General features: G+C 39.9%; 1 protein-coding gene across 2 annotated transcripts in view; it reads left to right on the top strand.

Annotated features, from left to right (window-relative positions):
- Positions 1-2,866: 2,866 nt before the first annotated feature.
- Positions 2,867-27,827, top strand: part of LOC121726805 (zinc finger protein 729-like) — a 42,532-nt gene continuing 17,571 nt past the window's right edge. Inside the window, exon 1 of one of the 2 annotated variants that reach the window (XM_042114341.1) lies at positions 2,867-3,027. In XM_042114341.1, the coding sequence (XP_041970275.1) occupies positions 2,929-3,027 (99 nt within the window). In that variant the 5' untranslated portion in view covers positions 2,867-2,928. Of the gene's footprint in view, positions 3,028-3,220; positions 3,308-27,827 lie in introns of those variants that run through there. The other variant, XM_042114357.1, reaches the window with a different exon arrangement.

The following is a 27,827-nucleotide window of genomic DNA, read 5'->3' as shown; positions in this document are numbered from 1 at the left end:
TTTGGAAGAGTCTCTCTCGCAAAAAACTATTCTGGGGCCTTACTCCCGAAACTGATATCGATTTCGATTTTCGATTTCAACGGTTTTTGACCTATAAAATAGTTATATGTATATAAAATAGTATAGTAATAGTAAGGTTAGACATATAAAATAGCTATTTTAGATGTCTAAAGTGTCAAAAACTATATATTTTAGATGTCTTAAGCATGTCTAAAGTGTCAAAAACCGTTGAAATCGAAAATCGATTTCAGTTTCGGGAGAAAGGCACCAAGTTAGAAAAAATGATATTAGAAACCTCAATATGATTTTGAAGATCTATTAATTGACACCCCACACCACACGCATAGGTTAGATGAAAAAAAATATTTTTTGTTTTAGTTTTACCTATGGGTACCCCTAAAATTTTTAATATTTTTTCCATTTTTGTATCACAATCTTAGATCCTAATGCGGTTCACAGACTACATCTACTTACCAATTTTCAATAGCATAGCTTTTATAGTTTCGGAGAAAAGTGGCTGTGAGTTGTGACATACGGACGGACGGACGGACGGACAGACAGACGGACAGACAGACGGACGGACAGACGGACGGACAGACGGACGGACAGACGGACGGACAGACGGACAGACAGACGGACAGACAGACGGACAGACAGACGGACAGAGAGACAGACAGACAGACAGACAGAGAGACAGACATGACGAATCTATAAGGGTTCCGTTTTTTGCCATTTGGCTACGGAACTCTAAAAATGCGGTTAGCTCCACAATGTGCACGAATCTTTATTGTAGGCCCTTTGAGAGAATAATAATTATGTATTCATAAATAATATTAGCAGATTTGTGGTAGACCATGACTCTCCTTTGCGCCACGAATCACGATAGAAATCTCCCATAAAAATAAGCTCTCATTGTTTGCCATTGTTGATACTTTATGTGGTCTATCCACACGGTCTATAATTGCCCATATTAAATTTGTCGTCAATTGGGGATACCTTAGGCTGGCGCAATCTTAGCTATACTTATCCATCATGATTCAAGACGCAACGCGACGTGAAGAGAGGTAAACTTCTGAAATTTTCACAGATTGTGTATTTCCGGTGCCGCTATAACAAAAAATACTAAAATCAAAACTAAAATTAATTTTCAAGGGGGGCTTCCAGTTTCCACACAACAAACGTGATTTTTTTGTCTTTTTTTGCCCGTAATCAATTTTCGCCTTAAATTTTCACAACATCCTTAATTATATTTGTAATTTAATTATTAATAATAAAATTTAAATAAAATAAATATTAGGTTTTTATTTTATTTAAATTTTATTATTAATAATTAAATATATTTATAGTTTAGGGGGGCTCGGGGCTATACAATTTACAAAAAACACAATTTTTTGCATACTTTCTGAATTCACTCTGTAACGGTATGGAACCCTTCGTGAGCGAGCCCGACTCGCACTTGGCCGATTTTTCAAATTTTGTTAAAGAGTGTAGCTACAGTATCACTGCATTACTTTCATGGAAATGAAAATGCCTAAGTTGTAATTTTAGCCAAACAACCCTAGTCTCTACATGTAGCCGAGCTAAGTGCGAGTACATGTAGATTGTAGAGCACCCTTTTCAGCTAAACAGTGCACCTGCGTGCTCTGTGGCGTTGGTAATCTCGTCTCACGACTGGCTAGTCGGCGACCCACTCTCCCGTCAACTAAATAGCCGCTAATGGTATAATATTAGGTTAGGTATACATAACCACTTTACTGTAGGCCGTAGGGCGTCATATCAGTTTTCGATTAAAAAGTTACGATGAAGTTAGGCACTGGATTCATTTTATTCTTAGTAAGCACACAAAAATAATGTACGTTTATTATAAAAGTTTTTTAGTGAAAACCTTCCGAAGGTGAAAACGTGTTTACCGGATATAAGAAGAAGGCTAATAACAACAAACTATAGTCTAGTGTATGTAATTAATGTACTATAGGTAAATACGATGTAGAGTTTACCAAAGTGTATTTTTCTGTGTAGTTCATCTGTGTAGGAAGCTGGAAGGGTCGACACTCGACACGACACAAACACGCCCTCAGCGTGGGTATCGAACTCGGACCCCTCCGGCAATACTCGCGAGCGTCCACTCCGCGACACGACTACTGTGCCTCTGCTCAACATTACCATTTATTCGCTGACTGCCGAGTGCTGACATAAGACATTCTTGCTATAGTCACAGTATAGCAATATAACATATCCCTACTAATATTGCTAACCTGTGCTATAGTCATGTAATATATTCTTTCGAAATGCCCGTGAGTGACAACTGACAATGAGGCACAGAGTTACAGACTACACATTAGTTGAGATAAGTAGTACCTCAGTTTTTGACTGCTGCAGTGCCAGTGTTACTTTGTAATTAAGAAACAATCAATAGGTAATTAAAAATATTATTTTGTTAAACTATAGGTAGTAAGTGATAAAAGTTTATAATTTCGTTGGATGTTTTGTTACGTTGCGTACGCGTAGTGTAACTTGTGAATTATGATTCTTCGTCATTATAATTATTTATAAATCGGTATTCATTACTGTTAAGTGTTTACTGGTTACCAACCTCAAGATAAAACAAAAAAATATTTATTATATTAGTTATTTAGTTATTTTAAATGCATAATGGACGTACCTACCTAAGTACCTAATAAATAATAATTATATTATTATACTAGCGACATCCACCGTATTAACATCTAATGGGGTATTCGGTTGGCAGCCGCCGGTATTGTGGTAACATACTGCGGGTTCAAATCCCTTTCAAGAATAGGAACACTGCCAACTATGTTTTCATCATCATAATGTTATGTCTCCTGCAGATGTTCGGTCGACGATCGGTCGCCACTCGGCGCTGATAATAAACTGCGTCACTCGAAATCAGGAAAAAAATTTACAGGCATGAACCTGGTAAAAATATCGGCCAGCGAATTTTTCCTTTCGTCGACTTTCTGGCTCGCTGCAAAGTCAACCCGACTGGATCGTGAGGGTCAAACGGAGGTGAGCGGCGCGCGTGTGTGTACTGTGTGGTGTGCGTGAAAGATACGGGGAGGCGGGCGGCGGCGGCCGCCGAGTGTGAGGCGCTGATGTGCTGATGTCAGTGGCGGCGGCCGGCGGCTGTCGCAGCGGCGGCGGGCGCACGCACGGCGGGGGGCGGGGCGCGAGCGGGGGCCGCTGCTGCCGCGGCGACTGCTGCCCGCCGGCTCAGTCCGCCGCGCGCCACCCGTCACGACTGTTGTACGAGGAGCGCGCCGCACCATCCCCCGCACTCCGCACGCAGGTATGTACCGCATTCGACCTTCGACTTATTTCTCTCGCTCGTCTTAGCTCCGCACGGGGGGCGCTCGCGAGCCTAGGTTTCAATACCGTATACGGAAATAGCCGGCGACCACCGTTTGCTGCTGCCCGATGCACTCGCAGGACCGACTCGATGTAGGCACCCCGACCACGACGCGAGGCACGCCGAGAATCCCTAAATATTTGCCGGTCAATGCTTCCACGGCTTTATCAGTGTTACATATTTATTATTTGTCGGCGCGGCGGTGAGGTCAGGCGCGCGCGCGGCGATATGGGCCTTGTCGTCTACGCCGTAGAGTTCATCGGTGGCGGCCGGTACCGGCGCCCGACCCCTGGCCACTCGGTTTTGCACTTTTGCTCAGCTCTTGCGCCGACGTTAGTCCTATTTAATCCTATTTAGTTTTATATAAGTATTGTGCTTTAATATTTCATGAAGTTGTCACTTGTCATATCTATTGTTATTATGTAAGTAAGTAAGTACTTATAGCGACCAATGTTTTTAAAAGTAGACCATAACAAAGTTAATGGCTATTTGTTTTTTTTAATTTAAGTACTTCTGGTGAATTTAAGTTTATCCTTTTGAATTACTTTCGTATTATATCTACCTACGATCTACTTAGAGCTTATTCAGTTTTTCGCGATATTGATATCACAAAATCGTCATCACCTCGGATGACAGAATGTGATTAGACAAGTGGTAAGTGGAAACGTGACTTATACATAATATTATGGTATGTAGTTGTTAACAGTCGAGTATCTCGACAGTTGTTTGTTAGCTGTGACAATGACGTAGATGTAAATATACCACGACCGCGTGATTCCGAAACCCCCGGCCATAATGTCGCAGTCCGCAGAGCGACGTCGCTGTAAGTGAATATAGTTGTAAAACCAGTGCGTGTAGTCTTGCCGAGGGATTCGAATTCATCCGGTGTTGTCTTCGGTGAAGCCGCTCGGTGCGTGCCGAGCCGCTCCACGCGAACCTCGCCCTTATTCGGTCCACGTCACGCCCTCGAATGCCATGATTACGCGCCCGCACTTACTACACCCTCGGCACATCGGTCGAACGGCTCTCGGCCTCGTTACGTCCGAGTCGCGCCAAACTCGCTCCAACTCCCTGCGCCGTTAGGAAGGTATTCGCGTGCTCGGGCCCGGCGGTAAGAGTTTTTCGTCGTCGGAGCGCGTTCGAGATCCCCGACGCACGAGGCAGCGAAAGTCGGGGGTGAGTGAGGCAGGGTGGAAGCGCCCGCAGGAGTGGTCGACCCGGGACCGGCGACTAGCTGCTACGAAATCCGTTACTTTTTGCCGACGTCGCTGGAAATCTATTCCGTCTGACCGACCTAACCAGACACCGCTTACGTTGCGAAAAGATTTCACAGTGGTCGAAAGTCGTCTTCGGACCTATTTTTATCGTGCGCCAACTTTCGTGCTGACTTTATTAGTAGCCAAGGGCGAACGACATCGCTCGTGAGTCATGGCGTATCTTAAGGCTTCGCTCCGAGTGTGTTCAACTTTTTGGCGCAGTGTTCACTACGCGTGGGCACGACGACGAGTCCCCCGTTCGCTATGGCCTGTGGGCTGTGGCTCGAGAGTCGAGACCGCGCTTCGAATCCGAATGATTACTTATATGATTTGATTTAGAATAAATAATAATCTTTCTGACTTACTACAATGAATATCCGATGTACACAGTACACTAGTATAATTGTCCAGAACGTTTTAAATACCGGAACTTTTCAATTACTATTAGATAGTTTAGGCATTAGGTAAATAGGTACTTTTTTACTAGTTCAAAATAACAGGGACCGTATACTCAATATAACGTTTTAAAAAGTAACCGACACATGCAATTGCAAATCCATATATTCCCTACGTCTACTTTTAAAATTATTAATTTATCTTTTGACCCGATTTTCAATTCTTCCAAAGTAAAATGCTTCTAAAGTACGGTACATGGCGCACAGTGTTCGTGATCGTGAGCGTACATAACATAATATTCGTGTCGCTTAGGGACCGGAGCCAGCGGAGGTGCCCGAGGGTGGCTTCCTTTCCCCAAATAAGAGGCTCATATCGATTCGGTCGTATCTTTGTCAGCCTAAATTTAGTATGCTGCTAGTTAGAGGTACAGCGGTGGTCGCACCGCGGTCGATATGTCAACACTTGCATGTTTCACGTCACTGACTGTTTGTATACTTACATGTTTAAGCGTGCCCGGTGGCCACTAACGTATATGTGAGTAGAGTAGAATATAAGAAGAATAAGAATAATTTATTGCATAAATGTGGTACAAAAGGTCTTACAATATAGCAAGGTTCATGACCATTCCGCATACACACAGTACACACTGTTAGTACCTTGTAAGTTGTACGTTATATTTTGATAGCTGCGGACGCTGCGGTTCTATTTAGTATTTTGTTACTCTACGAGTACACAGTTTTATGTATTTACTAAATGAGAGTAACACGTCAGTACATCGAATCATAAGTCATAAGCCATAACGTATTTAAGAAGCAGCCGCAATATTTAGCCATAAATGATAAGAATAATTTCAAAGTTTCGGCGGACGATACCAAAACGCTGACACGCCCGAAAATATCCTGAGGACGGAAAACGGATTTTCCCTAGGGGTGTTTTAACAATGCCAATGAAATTTAAAAATCTATTTTTTTTATGGAATTTAAAATTAATTAACAGAATATAAATAAAATTAAATTGCCAGCCACTCTGTGTAATGTGTTACTACTTAATAATAAGTACTGTGCTGTCGCCTGTCAGCACAGTAGCGCGCAATCATAGATACGTCCGCTACCAGATAAGAACGGTTGCTCTGGAAAATGAGTCCTACTTTCCAAATTTAAAGCTCATTTTAAGTTTAAACCATGAAAATAAGAATACGCATACCTTTCTGCTCGTCTTAGCATTGGCGCCAGAATCCGTCTTACGTGTTCATGTTATCATGTAGACTTAGCAATTTGAAATCAACGAAATCAGGTCCTACCATATGTGCAATGTGTGCATTTCACACGGGCGCCATCCTCTAGGGGCGCCAAATCGCCATCTTTAGGGGCGCCAAATCGCCATCTTTAGGGGCGCCAAATCGCCTTCTTTAGGGGCGCTAAAAACAGGGATCCAAAAAATGTGCCTAAAAGGGCGCCAAAATCCTTTTTTTGCACACAGGCGCCAGTAGCCCTTACGGGGCCCTGAACAAAATATATATGTATAACTATTTCATACTCTTAGAATCCTAACTTTACTTTGATGAGACGCAATTAACAGAAACCTTGCAGCATGAATGGTTTTGATGAATTAAACCTTATTTTTTTAATTAAACACATTTAAAAATCCATCGCGGGTCGCAACTCGCAACATCACCGATGCAATATGAATTGACATTAGCGGGCAGTGGAAACAATAAATTAAATGGTGCCAACTGCCAAAAGAAGAATGATAGTCTTACTCGATAGCACGATAGTGATGATGATGTTTAAACATTAATTAGGCGGTAAGGTTTAACGTGAAACGTGACGGTAATCCTATTTTTCCTCGTACATCCCCAACTGAAACGAGAGTGGTCGAGGGAGGCGGTGTCCTTGACTCCTGCCACGAGGGTTCCGCGTTCCACAGGGCTCTGTAACTCGGTATGTTATATAAAATTGTGGTTGAATATTCCACTTTTTCCGTGTTCGACTACATTATGAATTACATACGAATTTCCCCGACCATTTATTCTTTACAATTCTTTGGAGCTCGCGCGCAGAGTTTCTGTCAGCTCTCCCGACTCTACCGTCCATATTAAACTTCATGCATATTGTACTGGTTATAAATTATAATATAGGACAAGGTGTTCCTTATATTTGTATCGTTTCTTAGAGCTTCGTGACTTTTGGTCCAAATAGTGATGTAATTAACAACAAGCGCACGGTCACGGGCGTTTTGCTCGGCGACGCGATCGACGGACGATAGGAACACTAGGAATATATAATACTAGCTGTTGCCCGCGACGTCCGCGTGGACTTCAGTTTATAGCGCGCGAAGTCAACAAAATTGGTGTCAAAAGCTTTGATAAAAAAACCCTGGTACCCCTTAAATCAAAACAGCTATGCAGTGTGCATATAATATTTCAATTTTTTTAATAAAACTTTATATTTTATGCCACATTGTTAAGCTTATTTAGCCCCCCAATTATACAACTTTACCCATAAACTTTATTTTATCATTGATAGGTTAGGTTACGTCACTGCATGGATTAAGTACTGATTTTTTAAATAACGTAATTAGGAACAACAATTGAAAAAAAAAATCGGAAACCAAATGTAAGATAATACCACCTCTTATAGAAAGACTTTTGGGCAAGCGTTAGCGCGATGTAGGGGACGCACGGCGCCATCTAGTATGAATTTTTAGAACTAATTTAATTTGAACAATTTTACGCATTTTCACCCCCTTACAACGCTTTTTTCCAGTAAAAAAGTAGCCTATGTCCTTTCTCAGGCTTTAGACTATCTGTATACAAAATTTTATTACAATCGGTTCGCTAGTTTTGGCGTGAAAGCGAGACAGACAGACAGATATACTTTCGCATTTATAATATTAGTAGACTAGTAGATTACAACAATAGGTCTATACGAAATAGTTGAAAATCTTTTGTTTCTTACAAAATAGAAATCGAACTTTCCGCATCGCAACTATACGTTGACCGCGACTTTGTATGCTGAAAAGAAAATTATGATAACCGTAATTTTTTTGGAAATTAAAGTTATCCTATATCTATCCTTTCCCGTGGCTCTGGAGTCTGGTGTACTCTTTGTCTATAAAATTATAATATCTAGGACAATTGCTAAATTTCATTAAAATCGGTTCAGTTTTGGAGCAAAGCATTCCTCTAAAAACTAAATTAGTACCTACATAACAGTATAATTTATTATTTCTACTTACCAAAACTACATACCTAATAAAATGTTCGTCTTGTTATACTTAAACGTTTTCCTTATGGGAATGCTCCCAAATTGTGTGCAATGACCCCATAGCTATAGGGACAAGCTTTCTGAGTCTACTTACATTATAAGTCATAACATTTTCAAAGACTTGCTAGACTTTAATATAATTGAAGACAAGTGGGTGAAGTGTATTAGTACCATTTTATAACATACGGACAATTGCTCATTTTTTCCCTTATAATTTGAACAAACCTTGTAACTTTAACCTACTTCATCATCTGGCATATTACACATAAAATCCACATTTTCACATCCTGTAGCCTCAATTTATGCAAAAAACGAACAGTTTCAAATTGTTAGTTGCTCAGTTCATCCTCTTACGTCTTCAATTTAATGACGTGACTGAAAATTCTTTGAGTGTCGAAATAGCCTATCGCTCAGCTTAATTAGTAATCGCTAATCAGTCAAGGACTACCCTCTTTAGCTAAACTAGTTTTGGCTGTTGTTCCGTCGACAGACTTTGCTCTGCTCATATCAACTCATGTTATTTTTTTTCCTCGTGAGGACTATAAGTGTAAGGTCCTTAACTTGCCGCAAAGAATATAAGAACACACTTATCGCTTTTATATCACAGATATCTAATCGAGCTGATTATATTTACCTCTATCTAATATCTAGGGGGCGAATAAAAATAAAGTATCTTTCAATACGGTATTTCGAATCTGATCATTTTCATCATGTTAATTTTGTTGTCATTATAGACACCAAATATTCGGTTGTAGCTATTATATTTGCAACATTTTGGGGAACTGATTAAGCTCAGCTTATTTTAAGCTTATTTCAATCAGAATCTTGCAGGTTATGAAATGACACAGTATGTAAGTGCTACTACTTTTCATAAACAACCAGAAAACTAGTTGAAGAAACTACACGCACTCCTTAGAATCTCATGTGCCTTCGATGCTTTTACTCGTTTGGGGCGAAAATAAAGCTTTTTATATGATTGTTTACTCGAAGCTGGCATGTAGGTGTTCGGACTAAAATTGCTTTTGAATAAACACTTATTAGATTAAGGGCCTGTTTCACCACAAACTGACAAGTGTCGGATAAACTATCCACAACTTTTATCTGACAGATACTCTATAGTCTATACTCCATCTGCCAGATAAGTTGTGGGTAGCCTATCCGGCACTTATACCTTTTGCCGTATTTAATGGCGGAACGGTGGGAATGTGACGAGCGTTTTTTATATTTTCACAGTTTAAAAGACATCTAATCCTTAAGCCGTTTCCTTACTGCACTGACTTTAAATTAAATGTATTTTTCTCGCACTTAGAACATTAAAAAATTGCTTCTTTGCGAGTCGTGTCCGCATAGTCTTTAGCGGAAACCGTACTATTATAGTATTTTTCGCAAAAAAAGTCTACGTGCTAGCCCGTGCAGTATCTCTGTCATCAAAATATTATGTAGTCTCGAAGCGTAAAACAAGTCTTTTCTCTTTGGTACAGTACAGTTCTTTCCGTAACCTACTTCGAATTTATAATTTAAAGTAGGTTGCAGAATAGAGGCATATCGTGGGATTGTGGTTGGAGGCGTGCGGACTGACATCCGGTGCCGGCCCAGCTCTGACATCCTGTGTTACCAGCATCGTTGATGCCACTTGTCTATAAGAACACAAAAGTGTGGAAATATCCTAAATCGAGTGAACAGGAAGTGCTGCCATTTGGAGATTAACCTTTATAGCAGACGCTACGTAGGATTTGAAATAACACCTCTAAATCGCTCTACCGAAATTTTAGAAGACCTTTTGTAGGAATGAATATGATTGTTTATTTGATTTCTTTATGTATGGTGTGTGTGGGTAATTACTTTCCTCGGTATTTCCAGTTAAATTATTTCAGTCAATTAAAGCGAATGTCATAGTTGTGGTTAACTTACGTAGACTGTAGACATGTAGAGTGTAGAGCAGAAACACACCAAAAAATATTATTAATATGTTATAAGGAATTTAAATTAATAACTGCTCGTTCTAAAGGTATTTTATTGCGGGAAAATGTACGGTTTCCGTAAAATTCCTAATTTAGGTACGCGGGCGAAGCCGCGCGGGACATCTAGTCAAATATATTATGAGTTTACGACTATGTGTGTTTACAGATTACTAGTCTTAAAATGTCTTGGTCAAAACTCAACGTCTTGTCGACTTCATCGCAACAAATGAATTCGAAAATAGATCAATGCCTTAATTTCTGTCGTCTGCTTTCAACACTTCACAAGAACTCTACAAGGTATCGAGGTTGACAAATAGCTAGGCAGTGAGTCACATAAAGAGACACCCATGACCCATTATACTGTACATGTTCCTCAACAACCGCTATATAGGTCAAACGTCACATCGAGCCTATGCAGCATAATTATGGCCAGTTGCAGCACTCGTGGTCTTGAGCGCCAGCTACTCAAGTAACTCTCCCTGCCCTTTTCTCGTGACGTTATTTTATAAATTTGCTAGACATTCCGCGCGGCTTCGCCTGCGTATATTAAATTATATATAAAAAAAATATATAGTCTATGATCCTTCACGTGGTCTACTACTATTATCTGTGCCAAATAACATAAAAATTGATCCAGTAGTTCGTGAGATAAGCCCTTTCAAATAATTTTCCCCGTTTTTTCCACATTTTCCTCTATTTCTTCACTTGTAATTAGTCTTATCGTGATAAAATATAGCTTATAGCCTTCCTCGATAAATGGGCTATCTAACACTGAAAGAATTTTTCAAATCGGACCATTAGTTCCTGAGATTAGCGCGTTCAAATAAGCGGCGGAAATGTAAAATTATGAAAACAAAGCGGCACCCGGCTGTCGCATAACTATTATATTATAAATCTATTGTGTCTGCGATTCCCATGATCGAGGTAATAATCTATACTAATATTATAATTGGGAAGAGTTTGTTTGTTTGAACGCGCTAATCTCAGAAACTACTGGTCCGATTTGAAAAAATATTTTACTGTTGGATAGCCCATTTATCGAGTAAGGCTATAGGCTATATTTTATCACGCTAAGTATAATAGGAGCGAAGAAATAGAGGAAAATGTGGAAAAAACGGGGGAAAATTATTTGAAAGGGCCTATTTTAACGCGCTAATCTCAGGAACTGCTTATCCGATTTGAAAAATTCTTTCAATGTTAGATAGCCCATTCATCGAGGTAGGTTATAGGCTATATTTTATCACGCTAAGACTTATACGAACGAAGAAATAGATGAAAATGTGGAAAAAACGGGGGAAATTCTATGGAACTGCTTATTATAGTATGAACTACTGGAGCAATTTTTATGTTATTTGGCAAACATGAAGAATAGACCACGTGAAGGGACATAGGCTATTTTTTTGCTGCAAAATGTAAATGCGTGAAATTCCTAAATTACGCAAGCGAAGCCGCGCGGAACATCTATATAATATAATAAAATCGTAGGAAAGTCAATTCTGTATATTGAATATTTTTGTACAATAAATAATACTTTGGATGTGAACTACTATGGTAACGCGGACGAAGTCGCGGGCAACAGCTAGTAATTAATATTTACGTGGACTCTCCGGGCGAGCACACCCGCGCGGCGCGCCTTGACGACGCCCAATTCGCAAATCGCAGCAGAAATCGTAATATTTTAATTTCGCCATAACATTAAAACCAAACGTCCAATTTTAATCATTCAAAGACTAAATATTATCTACATTAACTGTACTTAGTAATGGAATAATTTATTTTGATAAGAATTAATGCCATGAGTAAAAATGTAGTCCAAAAACTTTTCAAGATTTTTTAATAAAAAAATGGTTATTGTGCCTCACTCAACATAGATAGGTATAGTATGTCGCGGACTTTTTTGTAGATATTTAAAAGATCTACAATTACTTAGAACATTTTATGGTTCTATCTTTTATAGTTTAGGCAGCGTTCGCGAAAAAAGTAACATTTCTGGTAGATTTTTTACACCTTGCGTTGCGAAAATCCCAAATATCTTACGGAACCTTATAAAATTTAGCCTATGTTCAGCAGAATTATTGTAGGATTCCAATGGTAAAATAATCTTTCAAATCGGTCCAGTAGTTTCGGAGCCTATTCAAGACAAACAAACAATCAAATCTTTCCTCTCTATAATAGTAGTGTAGATAGATTCTGATTCAATATTTCATTGTCCATCGCACTTCAAAGTTCTTACCACACTGACTCGTAAAAAATAGGCGGCCAGATAATATAATACCTGTAATACATTTACGTAATTTAACTTGATGACGCCGGCAACGGAAATTCTTTTATCATGCGGGAACCGTACATTTTTCCTCTACAAAAACTATCCTATCCCGTCTCTCAAATATGTCCACACCAAATTTAATCTAAATCGGTTCAGACATTTAGGCATGAAGAGGTAACAAACAGACAGACACACTCTTGCATTTATAGCATTAGATAAAATGATATAACCAAGGGCACCTGTGTTAGCGGATTTATTCTCGTGGTGAGCCGTGAGATTGGCGCACCTCGGCCGTCGGCAGCTGCAATGCAGCTGGCGCGCGCTTCTTGCTCGTTTTGCTCCCCCGCCCGCGCCGACAGAATCTTGCACTCGCCATATCCGTACGTCGCACGTAGATGATGCCCTTATTCTAACCAGTCGAGCCATAACATCTGGTATTGTTATTTGTTGCATGCCAGTTCCGACCAGTCGATTAGGTTTTTCACAGAGTTTCCATTTGTTCAGCAGCAGAATTGTATGCATATTATTAAAAAATATAGTGGGTTAAATTTTGAGTTTCTTTTGTTTGTCCCTGGAAAATGTACAGGTAAACCACATTTTGTCGGTCAATAATAATTCTTTCATGTTAAAACAATAGTATTCGCGTAACGTTTTCCACCAGTCAGTAGTCACCAAGCTCTTGTTATTGGAATGTAAAATAGGCTATTATCATCTGTTTACCTTGCGGATTCGACTGGCCATATCAGCATGAGCAGCTATGCCATGTCTCTTTTACATTTTTTCATTTTAAGAACGAATAAACGTAAATAGACACAAAATTACCAACTCTTGTATCAGTCAGTCCTCGGTATTACATAGGTAAAGTCTATACTCTACAATATTATAGAGTATATTATAACATGTTTACTTTACGTGCGGAGTGCGGAGTAGATCGGGTAAATCCGACGACAAGATTCTTTCAAATGACGTCGGTGCCAGCCAAGTGATAACAGCGTTATCACCAGCCTCGCTCTGACTGCAGATGACGGCTGCTAGTCTTGAGAGCCGTTGAATGTAAAATTATGAAAACATGCTTCGTTACCTTTATAAATGACAACTTTAATATTCTCAATAATTTACAACCAAATTCTGCCTGCTCTACGTTTGGCGGAAAGACATTATGCTTGGTAACAAACACAAATAACAAGATATTTTTTTTATGAGCTTAGCAGTAGGTACTTATATGGTAATGTATTGTTTTAACATGGTTTTAACACTTACTAATTTATAGCTATTCGGTAGAAGTAATAAATAATAATTGATTGTTAAAGGTTTTATGTAGAGTAGGTACCTTATAGGGCGGATCCTGTGTTTGTTAGATCCGGGACATCCCTCCTTTTTGCGGCTGAAGGCGAACCGCAGGTGGTTTTAGTGAGTAAGAGTCTCACATACCCCCGGGGTGCTTCAGCTAATTGAGGCACATCCCCAACCCGGGGCACCCATTATGGGTTTCCACTGCGCAAAAAAAAAAAAAAAGTTGCATAGTGATCTTATAGATGCATTACAATAGGGATGATGACAAGGTCAAAGATTAGCTAATTTTGTTAATAAAATAAAGAAATCACGGTAAAAAATAAGTGTTCCCAAAATTTCAGCTTGATAGCATTTGTATTTTTTTTTGTTATACGCCTTTAAAGTTGGAAATTCAAGTCGATTTTTTTTTCAATTAAATTTCTTAATATTTGTATACAATTCGATTACTTATGCAATTTAAAGCAACTTCTGTTATGAAACCACTTTCATAAACGCAATATTTAATATACCTGTCGAACAAAGTTGTCTCCCGATGCGTACAAACTACGAAAGACTGACGTCAGTCTTTCGTAGCACTTTGTATGGAGCGTTCCGGGCAGGTCTTTTTTATGGGATATTTGAATTGTCATATCTTGGTGAATTTTTAAGCTATCAGAGTCATTCTTTCAACGATGTTTCTATTTTTTAAGTGTCTTTCAATTACCGATAAGAAAAAAAAATAGTCATCATGCCTATTGGTAAGATTGAAGAGTACCTATGAAGTGTGGGCAGATTAGGTTATGTTTTAATTAAATTGTTTAACAAAACACCAATTGTCATGTTAATTATCGTAAGATGTAACATGATAACATTCTCTTACTACTTGTTACTTATGTACTGTACTACACTGTAGGTAGGATTTGTCGGGGCAAAAGCAATATTCATTCTCGTAACGACCGCGTCATCGAAACTAAAACAGGGTCGGCTGCGCTCGCGCCAGCCATCACCATGAGCCAACAACGAGTCGCCAGTGCTATATTCACGCTCGACTTTGTGCTGAGACCGCGGTCCGTGGCCGGCTGTAGGCGGCACGAAATGTATGCGTGGTGCGGCGATGTTGACGCTCGCCCGCCGTCCGCCCCCCGCCGCACCCCGCCGTCCCCCGCCGCACCCCGCGCCGCCCGGGCGACGTACTCTCCTCAATGACCTCACTGCACCGATACCTAAATATGACCTAAGCGTCCGAACCATTGTCTCTCCGCCTCATCGGCTTCTTAGTACTGTAGGTTTAATTAACGTTGCGCTACGTGTTATTGTGCGATGAAAATCGCATGTTAGCGTTTCGCAAAGCGTCAAATAACATCAGCAAATAGCTGGGCTGCGCGGCGACAGTGTGCTATATTATGTAGTCGGCCGGAGCCTAGGTATTCTTGCGCAAAGACGAGGACATACGTGAAACACCACCTGACGCTACAGCTGGTGGCCGGCTGCTTGCATAGCCACAAAACTCGTTTTCTACAAGACTGTACAGTGTACAACTAATATGGCGGCCGGTGGCAGAAAAACTTTATCCGCCGCTCCCGTGCGAATAAAATGTAGGTCTGAGTAATTTGTTAGAGATAGAAGGTTTTTTATAAAAGTGTGCATTTAAGTACACCATCATCATCATCATCACAGGAGACAGACCACAGTCCATCACATATTTTAATTTTTATTCCACTAATGATTATTATGTCTCAGTTACTACTTACAACTCACAGTAAGTACTTAATTAAGAAGAACAGGGCACTAAATCTGACCAATGCCTAAGAATTAAGATCAATTTCACAAAAGCTCCGTACGCGTACAGAACATCCCTTATTTACGTGTTTTGAAACTTACGTTTAAATATTATAAATTATAACTACGATTATAATAATTATACGTAATAAGGACTTATACGACACTGTTCGGTGTTACCAAAGTATTAAATGCGTTACCCATGTTATGTTATGTTCATAACATATCCGCCTGTGATGAAATTTGTACAATGTAGAGTTTTATTACATCATGACACATCGTTTTTGCTGTCGTGAAAACGTCCACGACACGAAGCTACGAACGCGTTGAGTTTTCATGAAAAATTACCGTCATTAATTAGCATGCCAATAACCAAGAGATGAGTTTCAAACGATCAAGGGGATCCTTTAGTATCTCTATAGTAGAGGTTTTTCTCTTGAGTTTAACGTGTTTGAGGCGAAACGCTGCGCCGCGCCGCGCCGGTTCGTCGTGACTCGTGTGTAACATAGATAGTGGTTATAAGTAGGTAGAGGCGTGTAGGTAGACGGACGCACCGCAGGCCGCGATAGCTCGGCTGTCGACGGTCGACCCTGATAATTTGCTGTGCTTACTTCAAAGGCTTCTTACGACACCGGACCAGGGTTTCGGGCTTCTCGCTGCGAATCGATCTTCTGTATATGGATGTACTATGTACAAATTTGCATGATATATCGACGAAAGTTGAAACATCCGGTGTAATTTTTGACATTATCATGTGGCGGTGTCTCAAAGTCAAAAGTTTGTAAAAATATGTTAGCGCTTGAAAATATTTTTACATTGTATGTGCTTTTTAAATATAAACACAACATACACTGTAGAGTGCGCAAGGCAGCATAATATAATATTATTGCGTCGTCGTTAATAATGCTGCCTGCTGGTGAGTGGTGACTACCTGAGTGCCTCGTAATCCTTTGTTATATTATACCGTGCAGCCACTTGCAAAACTTTTAGGTGCATTTGTTACTCGTCTTCCTGCTCTATGTAGATTGTAGAGTCACTTTTGTGTCTTATTATAAAATTCCATAGAAAATAGGATAACGTTTGTTACGTATAACGACTGGGACTAGGTCGGAGCTCGTTCCCGAAATCTGAAATGAGATTCTCGACGTCGGTAATGCGTGTTGACTGAAATATAGAGCACAGGCGTTTTTGACGACACCGCTGCTATAAAACGGCCGCGAGACGATTGTTTTGCCAGCGACATGTATTGACTCATTTTATTTATCGCATCGTCGCCAACAAACAAGTCAGCGGGAGTAGATCGAGCGCGGGCCGCGGCCGGGGCGCACGTCCATGACACCCGGGGCCGGGCAGCACCTCTCCTATCTGGTGCTCGATAAGACGGCTATCTGCGGCCAGCGCGGGGGGGCGGGAGCTATCGGTCGCTCGTCGCTCGGGGAGCCGCCGTCGCTCGCACATGTTGCGGAACGTGCGGGCGGCGCAGGGGCGGGCGGGGCGCGCGGGACGGGAGCAGGGCCGGCGGGCGTCACACCGGCCCGCGGCACGCACACACGCGCGCCACCACCGCGCACCGACACCACACCGACGCGACGCCCGCGCCCGAGGAGCGTCACTGCGCCTTATCGCAGCCATCTTTAAATGAGCACGCCGCATGCCACCCGCCAGCGAGCGGTACGAATTCCTTTCGAGAACGCGGTGGCCGTAATGGCCGCCGGCGTCTGCACTCCTTTTATTGTCCTCCGCCGGCCGTATGCGACCAGTCGTGTAGCGACAGCCTTCAAGGTTATTATAATTACCAGTCGGACCGGTGACAGGCGAAAACCAGACCCATCTAACGTCGCACCTACATGTGTTCAGTATTAGTCCGCTAAAAGAATCTTAGCATCTGCGGCGATTGGCAATCCTAGTCTAACTCGTCGAGCGATTGTAGGTTGACTCGTTAAGTAGGTACATAATAAGGATATAATTAGTTAAATACTTAGGCGTGGCATGTAAGGTAAAAATCTAGTTCAATGGTGTGCGGCACGTACATATCTACGAAAGTAGGTAAGAGTTCTTGTGGCAACCATCTGTACGGTATCGATCTCGGGAGGGAGGTGTGGGTCGGCATCCCGGTGCCTTCGCTTCGACGACGGCGGCTTAAGCGTCGCTTTCATATATTCCGCCGGCCGGGAGGATGATAAAGGAAACTGCCTACGTAGTCGGCCCCTCGCGGGCGCTCGCTCGGAGTGAGGTTAGTGAGGCATGTTGTCGCGTGTCTATATATAGTTCGTGTTGGCGAAGCTGTGCGAGGGCCGCGCCCGCCGCCGCACCGCCGCACCGCTCCGGCGACACCGCCCGACGAAAGGTCAATTGGCGCGCAAATTATTTGCGTCGCAAAACCCGCAGCGTCGGTGCACCATCCCACAGCTATACCTACCTAGCGCTATAGCGCCACGGTATTTATGACAGTTTCCTGTTGTGCCTCCGATAACAGCGCGGCGGTGCGGAAAACTCCTGGCGAATGGCGATTGGCGACGAATCGAGACGCTGGCCCACACGCTGTAGTGCTCATACGAGCAAATTTACCTCCTCGAATTCCTTGCAAGACGTAATTACGTCTTATGACTTATCTGGCTTTCAACGTATCGCTATGTAAACTCGCGCTGGAGCCCAAACCAAATTACCAACACGGTGCGTTTCCAATTTTCTTATAGCAAGGATTATTTGCCTTTTACAACAAAGCTTTTCTTAGGACCTACGATAATAATTAATTGCCGATTCATGCATTGTTATTATAGCATACATAGCCCTCGGGTCTTACGTTCAGAATGTACACGCCAACATGTTTCTCAACGAGAACTCGGCGCGTTACAAATACTCGGCGACATGCCGTATATCACGAGCGGCTTACCACCAAGCATGAGTTGCGTCATACTGTGCCAACCGTCAGCTACCAGAATAAACGATCGCCATCGAACCATTTACTTCGATTCGAAGGATATTCTTGGGCAACTCTCGGATTTGCCGTCAGTCGTCAACATGTTTTTTCTGTGCTTATCGCGTATGAAGTAAGAATTTAGATATCGATTTATTAAAATTTTCATTACAAACCAAGTATCTGTCCGCGTGGCGACGCGTCCCGCGTCACGCCATCAGATCGCCACATTATGATTCACATCAAAAACATTAATTTTTCATTCGTATGCCGCGGAAGCGAAGGGACCGCTGTGGCCCCATCGTGCTCGCGACAATTAGGGCATGTCTGCAGCTCATGTTGCCCAACATGTCTTAATGACGGCGAGCGATGTATCATGTAATGTCGCATAGCAAATTGTACTATATCATTTATTCAGTCGTCTTCTCACGTAGAGACTTCTTCTACGTTTTTGTTAGAGTACCTACTATTCTCAAATCGCAGAATTCTGTCTGTAGCGGTCATTGACTCCCTGTCAAAAAAATTGTCATATTTCGTAATCTTCTATACAAACCGCGATTGACAATGAAGTGACAGATGTTTCTAGTCTAAGAGCGATATCGTATTTTGCATACACGATATGAACTGAGTATGAATTATATCACTTCAAACCTTCAAACTCATAAATAGTTGAAGATTATCATGTTAGGAATTACCAAGACGTTTTCCGATGAAACTATAATCGTCTGTTTACAAGATTTCAATTTTATTCTTATGTTAACAGAATGCAGTGCGAGTATTAAGATTCCTAGACTAGAAAGGTCAATGACCGCTGGTGCCACCTTAAATTGTCTATGATTTGTAAATTAATAAATGATTAGAGCATGCGGTTGCTCTATTAATAATATTTTTGACTTACAATTTCAAGTTGGCCAACAAAATCGCATAGTACACCAATAGCGACTTATGAGAGGTCGCACATTTTTCCAACTAAATTGTACAACTAATTAAAATATAGTGCCTATTTCCAGCTCCCGCGTTTTGGTCGTCGCGCGAGAATGTAGAGTAGGCTTTGTCGATAATTTCGTACAAGTCCATTAATGTGATTGTTACGTCTCTACTTGGCTGATGGTGAGTTTGTATCGAGATTCGAGAGTCAAGACGCAACACAGCGCTGCACGTTTGTGAATTGTGATACTCGTAGATGCGATAATAAACTTTACTGCACAAGATACACTTTTGATTGCGAGAGCGGCTCTGCGCTACGTCGACTTATGTTCTTGCATAATATTCAAAAAATTATTTTGAATCGCAAATCGCAATGCTAAAAATGTCGTGACGTGTCTTGGTGTGGACTGTCGACACTGTGGACATACCAAGACACCCTTAAATAGGCGCATCAAAAAAGTCACACAAGTAGTCGCATGGGGATTGGGGTCTCCACTGACCCCAAAATAATAATTAATCAATAATTATTAATCTCAATAAGCAAAAACCTTCATTTGCCTCTATACAACTAAAAAAATCAATCAACTACTGCTCTGTCTCGAAATCTCATAAATATCACTATGGTTGAGGTCGACATTAAAAAAATCTATTATTCACTTTGATGACAAACATTTTTTGCAGCACCGAAGGAAGTTGGTCCTGACTCCTGAGCTAATACTGACAAACATATTTTCCTCATTTGTATGATTTGTAACGCACTTCTGTTCATCACCCCCTCATCATCATGATCAACATCATACAGTGGTCAGGGATTATTTTAGGCATCTCTGGACTCCTAATCTTGTCTACCGAATACCGATTCACTGTTTTGAAGTTCAGAGGCTAGGCTCGCAAAATCTCGTTTATTATCAGAAACCTTCCAGCCGCCAGCATATTTCACTATCTTGATCTATAGTGATTACTGATTACTGACATTTTTACAGAGCAATTAAATAAAAAAAGATTGTCAATAGAATGACATACTCGCTCATTATATCTTATATATTTAAACGAGCAATTCTTGTATAAAAAAATATAAAAGTAATCTCGGAATCGGCTCCAATGATTTTCATGAAATTTCGTATATAGGGGGTTTCGGGGGCGATAAATCGATCTAGCTAGGAATCATTTTTAGAAAATGTCATTTTATTCGTGTTTTATCGAATACCGAGCAAGGCTCGGTCAAATAGCTAGTTAATTATAAATCATCCTAAATTATATCAAAAATAATTTAACAATTAAAATATTCCAAAAATGGAAACTTGTCTTGTGATAAAAAAAAGTCACGTATTAGTGGTCGCAACTCGCATGGGGTCAGCGCTCAGGAGAGTAGCATGCACCATCGCTAGCTGATCGGATACCACTTATTAGAATACCTCAAAAGGAGTTAGGAAACTACCAAAAGCGTCGTTGCATTCCTAGAACTCTAGCTCACATTTTTTTTTCGTTTTGAAAGTGATTTGACCCCTTGCGACCTATTAGGGGTTAAGCCCTAATTCATATTCGTGTCACTGTTCAGTGTCCACTGAGATGCAACATATCTCTATACTCTAGCATTCAATGGGAAAAATGCAATAAATCAGCCGCGAAATTCCGATTTCCCGAAGTTTATTAATATACCATCGGAATATATTTTGAAGTAAGAAGTATCGACAGTAATTGCTCTGTAAAATGATACAGGTACAAAAAATATTGCTGTAAAGTGTAAAGCTTGAGTCTCTACGAATTACGTTGTGCGTATATAGAGCACGAGCTTTTGCCCGCGGCTTCGCTCGCGTTAAGAAGTATTATTATATACAAACTTTCATCCCCTATTTGAACCCCTTGGGGTTCAAATTTATCAAAATCCTTTCTTAGCGGATGCCTACGTCATAACATCTACCTGCATGCCAAATTTCAGCCCGATCCGTCCAGTGGTTTGGGCTGTGCGTTGATAGATCACTATGTCAATCAGTCAGTCACCTTTGAGTTTTATATATATATATAGAAGATTACGAGGGCTGCTATTTATGTATCCGGAATTAAAAAAAGAAACAAACATATATCATTTAATATGGTTTTATTGCTTTTCAAAATATTCGCCGCGATGATCGACACACTTTTGCATATGCTGGAACCAATTTTCATAGCACTTTTTCCATTCTGATTGAGGTATCTCCAAAACGTGCATTTTGAACGCATCAACAGCCTCTTCGCGGCTCGAAAAACGTTGACCACGTAACGACCGACCACGTAAACGACCACGTTTCGCGTATGGAAATAAAAAGAAATCGTTAGGTGCCAAATCAGAGCTGTACGGCGGATGACCAGTCAATTCGATCTTTTGACCCTCCAAAAACTGAGTTGTTTCAGCTGAGGTGTGACAGCTAGCATTGTCGTGATGTAATATGATTCTGCGTTGTCGGTTGTCCTTTCTTATTTCTTCAAAGACTTCTGGTAAACAAATGGTCGTATACCATTCAGAATTAACCGTTTTACGATTCTCTAATGGCACTGTAGCCACATGTCCATTAATTCCAAAAAAACAGGCGACCATTTGCTTCAAAGTACTTTTTGCACGAGTAACTTTTGTTGGTTTCGGCTCATCTTGGAACACCCACACCGTTGACTGTTGTTTAGTTTCGGGGTCATATGCATAGATCCAAGATTCATCACCTGTGTAGATATTATAAACGGCTTTTGACGTACCACGGTTGTATTTTTTTATCATTTTTTTGCACTAATCGACACGAGCCCGTTTTTGATCGATTGTCAACTTGTGCGGAATCCAACGCGAACATATTTTTTTTACAGCCAAATGTTCGTGTAATATCTTATGTATGCTCGTCATACTTATGCCTAAGGACGCCTCTATCTCGCGATATGTAAAATGACGATCACGCATTATTAGTTCCCGCACAGCATCTATATTTTGTGGGACAACAGCTGTTTTTGGGCGACCTTCTTTATTTTCATCCGTGAGCATAGACCGCCCACGATTAAACTCACTGTACCAGTGATAAACAGTGGTTTTTGATGGTGCTTCATCTCCAAAAGTTGCGGTGAGTTGAATAAAGCACTGTTGTTGATTTAGCCCACGCCGAAAATCGTAGTAAATCATTGCACGAAAATGTTCACTTTTTAAATATTGTTCTTGTAAGTGGCCAGTTCCGGATACATAACTAGCAGCCCTCGTATTACTAAAAAAGTTATAATATGTTATTACTTCATTCGTTAACCGATTCGTTGCGGATGGCACGTTTCAGTGCCATCACTTTTTTTGCGTGTTGATGATTAATTGGCAAATCGATAAATAGCACAAAAGTTTTTATTAAGTACATAATATTATGTACTTATTTTTTATAAAGGATTTATAAAGAGAGAGTGTCTTACGTAGTAGATTACAAATGTAGCGCGTACACTTAAGAAGAAAATTGTTTATTTTATTAAGATTTACTTAACATTGCCACATAAAATTTTTGTACTTATTAGAAATTTTTCCTGTTGAAGTTTTACCACGTAGATTACCGTAGTGCTACTAATACACAAATCACAATACCCTTAAGAATTCTGTACATTGTCCTCACATTTAATGAATGACTTGCAACGTCTTTAAAAGCACAATTATTATTAACAATGAAATTCTTAAAAGAAATCCTGCGAGGGTTGTATAAAAACCGACCACCCCCCGAAGTGAGACAAATAAGATACTTGTTTTTCTTCGACAATTATTATAGCTTAGGTACAATTATGCTTAGGTAATAATCATTGTTAGTTTAAACTTTAAAGTTTCAGCTAATATCCTAAGCTACTTTAATAGCGTAAGTCGTAATATTTAACACGTCTTGTTACCTATAATAAAGAAAACTCATTTTAGATTTTGATTTTGTCTTGTGAGTTGTGGGTGATGTACTAAATCATACTTTTGAACATTATTATTTTAGTATGGATGGAAGTTAAAAGGTAGCAACAAAATTATAAATTCGGAAAATTTTAAAATCTAAGTCAAAATAATCTAAATTCTAGAATCTAGATAATATAATCTCAAATTTATAACACACGAACCACAAAAATGATTTCGAAATTGAAATATACGTACGAGGGCTGCTATTTATGTATCCGGAATTAAAAAAAGAAACAAACATATATCATTTAATATGGTTTTATTGCTTTTCAAAATATTCGCCGCGATGATCGACACACTTTTGCATACGCTGGAACCAATTTTCATAGCACTTTTTCCATTCTGATTGAGGTATCTCCAAAACGTGCATTTTGAACGCATCAACAGCCTCTTCGCGGCTCGAAAAACGTTGACCACGTAATTTGTTCTTCGCGTATGGAAATAAAAAGAAATCGTTAGGTGCCAAATCAGGGCTGTACGGCGGATGACCAGTCAATTCGATCTTTTGACCCTCCAAAAACTGAGTTGTTTCAGCTGAGGTGTGACAGCTAGCATTGTCGTGATGTAATATGATTCTGCGTTGTCGGTTGTCCTTTCTTATTTCTTCAAAGACTTCTGGTAAACAAATGGTCGTATACCATTCAGAATTAACCGTTTTACGATTCTCTAATGGCACTGTAGCCACATGTCCATTAATTCCAAAAAAACAGGCGACCATTTGCTTCAAAGTACTTTTTGCACGAGTAACTTTTGTTGGTTTCGGCTCATCTTGGAACACCCACACCGTTGACTGTTGTTTAGTTTCGGGGTCATATGCATAGATCCAAGATTCATCACCTGTGTAGATATTATAAACGGCTTTTGACGTACCACGGTTGTATTTTTTTATCATTTTTTTGCACCAATCGACACGAGCCCGTTTTTGATCGATTGTCAAGTTGTGCGGAATCTTGGCGGAATCCAACGCGAACATATTTTTTTTACAGCCAAATGTTATGTATGCTCGTCATACTTATGCCTAAGGACGCCTCTATCTCGCGATATGTAACATGACGATCACGCATTATTACTTCCCGCACAGCGTCTATATTTTGTGGGACAACAGCTGTTTTTGGGCGACCTTCTTTATTTTCATCCGTGAGCATAGACCGCCCACGATTAAACTCACTGTACCAGTGATAAACAGTGGTTTTTGATGGTGCTTCATCTACAAAAGTTGCGGTGAGTTGAATAAAGCACTGTTGTTGATTTAGCCCACGCCGAAAATCGTAGTAAATCATTGCACGAAAATGTTCACGCGTTAAATCCATGGCAAATGAAGACACGCAATTTTCAAAATGACGCCACAATGGAAAAATAATTGACAGTCACATGAAACAAAATGTATTCTTCAACCAAAGAGTTCTATTTTCAAATGTTGTAATTACTTTTTAAATATTGTTCTTGTAAGTGGCCAGTTCCGGATACATAAATAGCAGCCCTCGTACATAATATTATTATGATAAACATAATCCATACTTATTATAACTACATACTTGTCTGGTTTTCTGTTACATCTTCATACTCTCCACTGAACCGAATTTAGATCAAATTTTGAACTTGAAGTTCCGGAAAAAAGTGCCTATAAGTACCATAGTATTTTTATTTTTGTAAAATTTTACACGACAAAGTTACCGCGCGAACGAAATTGCAGACATCTAGTAATAATAATAATTATATATAGATGCTATCTATCTTCGTCTGTCCAAACTCCATGACCTTGTAAAAGTTTGTACTTCAGCGATTCTACCGGTCGCGTCGCTGTAAAAAACTTCAATCGTGCGTAAAACTTCACTATCCTAAACAGCAATTAACAAATTGCATGAATTAGAATAATTGAGATATAAAACAGAACCGGATAAAAATTGAAAGGAAAAGTATTTAGTTTATAGTGTAATGCCGACCGCGTCGCGACTCGCGGAGAGTGAAAGGCGGCGAGCTTTTATTGTTATGTTCAATGTGTATTCTAATTGTTTGAACTTGAACCTATTAAGTACGGTTAACAGCTTTGTTAAGTTTATTAAGTTGAAATTTTATGCGATTATTTTCTTACTTTATAAGGAATTAAGGATACAAAATACATTTTTTTAATTCTTCATTATTGTAATTAAACGGATCTCGGAAGGCGTTCTATTTTATTTTATTAATAAAATAATTCATATGAGTTGTAAGTTCTAGGTTCACCAAATATAAATAAACTTTGTAAGGGATAAAATAAAGTTTTAATTACCTTATGTCGGAAATGTGAACTGCTACAAATTATTAACAACATTATATTTAAGTAGACAGTTTGTATCCATAAAGGCTACACAAAGTCTGTCACAAACGAAAATGAAAATAAATGTTTTTTTTTGTTGACCGTACCAAACTAATTTTACTCGAATATAACAATAGCGATTAGGTACACGGATCGTGTTTATTAATAACGTTAATTGTATTGAACTCGGATATATCAACGATCAACGACGCTAAAAGACATCTTAATTTGACGACAGTGATATTTTTTCAACAAATCGTAGCTGTTGATTGGCATTATATAAGGTACATCGTACGTACATAAAATGTATATAGTCAGGTACGAGGCCGTGGTAAGCTCGGCGGTCCCTACACCCTGGGCACCGCCGGCTGCGCCGCTCTATAAATACACAGCAGGTGTGGTGGGCGCGGGGTGCGGGGCGCGGGGCGGGGGCAGGCCTCTGCAGCGCTCCAAACCGCTCGGAGCGGCCAACGGACCTTAGCGACGCCATATCGATTGCGAGGGCTCCCCCTGCGGCGCGGCGCCTCCATTGTGCCGTGGGATGCCTTCAGTTTCCTGCCTCTGCCTCGCCGGTTGTCTGTGGATGACCCGCCGCGCCCCGCGCCCTGCGCCCGCCGCCCCGCGACGGCCCGATGTCGGCCAGATGCTCCCATGCTTTTAAAATGTTGAACGAACTCGTGGAACTGTTAGTTATATTACCATTTACCTAGTATAGCTTTAGCTTTAGGTACTTTTAGATTTAAGAAGAGAATTATTTTAAGGATTTATAATATGTTATAGGTATGATAGCATAATTTCGAAAAGTAAATTAATATAGGTACCTAGTAATAGTACCTAGTAGTACCTTTACTTACTTTAAATATTACTTCAGTACATAGAATTTCGGGTAAGCACTTTTGTACCCGATGTTACATTTCTTTTACGATTATTATCATTATGTAAGTAAGTACTTAATTGAGTAATAGTTGGGGTTGGGGAGGGGAAGAGGGGATTTCGGTACAAGCTCGAGCGTGTCAGATAAAGCTTGTATTGGCTTCCGACATATTGTGTCTTGTTATCATGGTATAGAAATCAGATTTCTCTAGTTTTTATTATTCGTAGCGTGGTGGGTTAAAAAAAATTTTTTGAATATTGAAATGTCATCGGATCTGTCAGATTATGATAGGGGATATTTAGTATACTTACCCCAATTTCCTAAAGAAGCTTCAATATAAAGCACTGACGATTCAAAGCTTAGTTAAGCCTGTAGGGACATTTTAAAATTAAAAAAAATAAAGCTTCACATTTTCCCAACTAAGCTTCGCAGATATTTTATTTTGCACTAAACTAAATGATTTAGTCCTTGTTGTCTAAAATATATTTGTAATTATCTACTAAACTAAACTAAATGATTTAGTCCTTGTTGTCTAAAATATATTTGTAATTACCTAAATAAGCAATTTTCTGAATATATTTTTTTCAAAACTTTAAAATGACTGCAGTTTCTGAACCCACGCTAAAATAAAATAATCGGCCAAGTGCGAGTTGGACTCGCGCACGATTCACGAAGGGTTCCGTACCATTATAGAGCCAAAATAGTAAAAAAATGTGTTATTTGTAGGGGAGCCCCCTTAATTATTATAATAAAATTTTATTATTATTTAATAAAGTATAATAACAGCTGAGTATTTCGTGTACATTTCAAGTGCCTACTTGTTGTCATCATTGATACCGAGCAAAAAATGTTTGAAAAATCACGTTTGTTGTATGGGAGCCCCCCTTAAATATTCAATTTATTTTGTTTTTAGTATTTGTTGTTATAGCGGCAACATAAATACATAATCTGTAAAAAATTTAACTCTCTAGCTATTACGAGGGCTGCTATTTATGTATCCGGAACTGGCCACTTACAAGAACAATATTTAAAAAGTAATTACAACATTTGAAAATAGAACTCTTTGGTTGAATAATACATTTTGTTTCATGTGACTGTCAATTATTTTTCCATTGTGGCGTCATTTTGAAAATTGCGTGTCTTCATTTGCCATGGATTTAACGCGTGAACATTTTCGTGCAATGATTTACTACGATTTTCGGCGTGGGCTAAATCAACAACAGTGCTTTATTCAACTCACCGCAACTTTTGTAGATGAAGCACCATCAAAAACCACTGTTTATCACTGGTACAGTAAGTTTAATCGTGGGCGGTCTATGCTCACGGAT

Source organism: Aricia agestis, chromosome 1, assembly GCF_905147365.1.
Source record: "Aricia agestis chromosome 1, ilAriAges1.1, whole genome shotgun sequence".
NCBI classification, from domain to species: Eukaryota; Metazoa; Arthropoda; class Insecta; order Lepidoptera; family Lycaenidae; genus Aricia; species Aricia agestis.
This window is presented reverse-complemented; position numbering and strand designations above follow the sequence as displayed.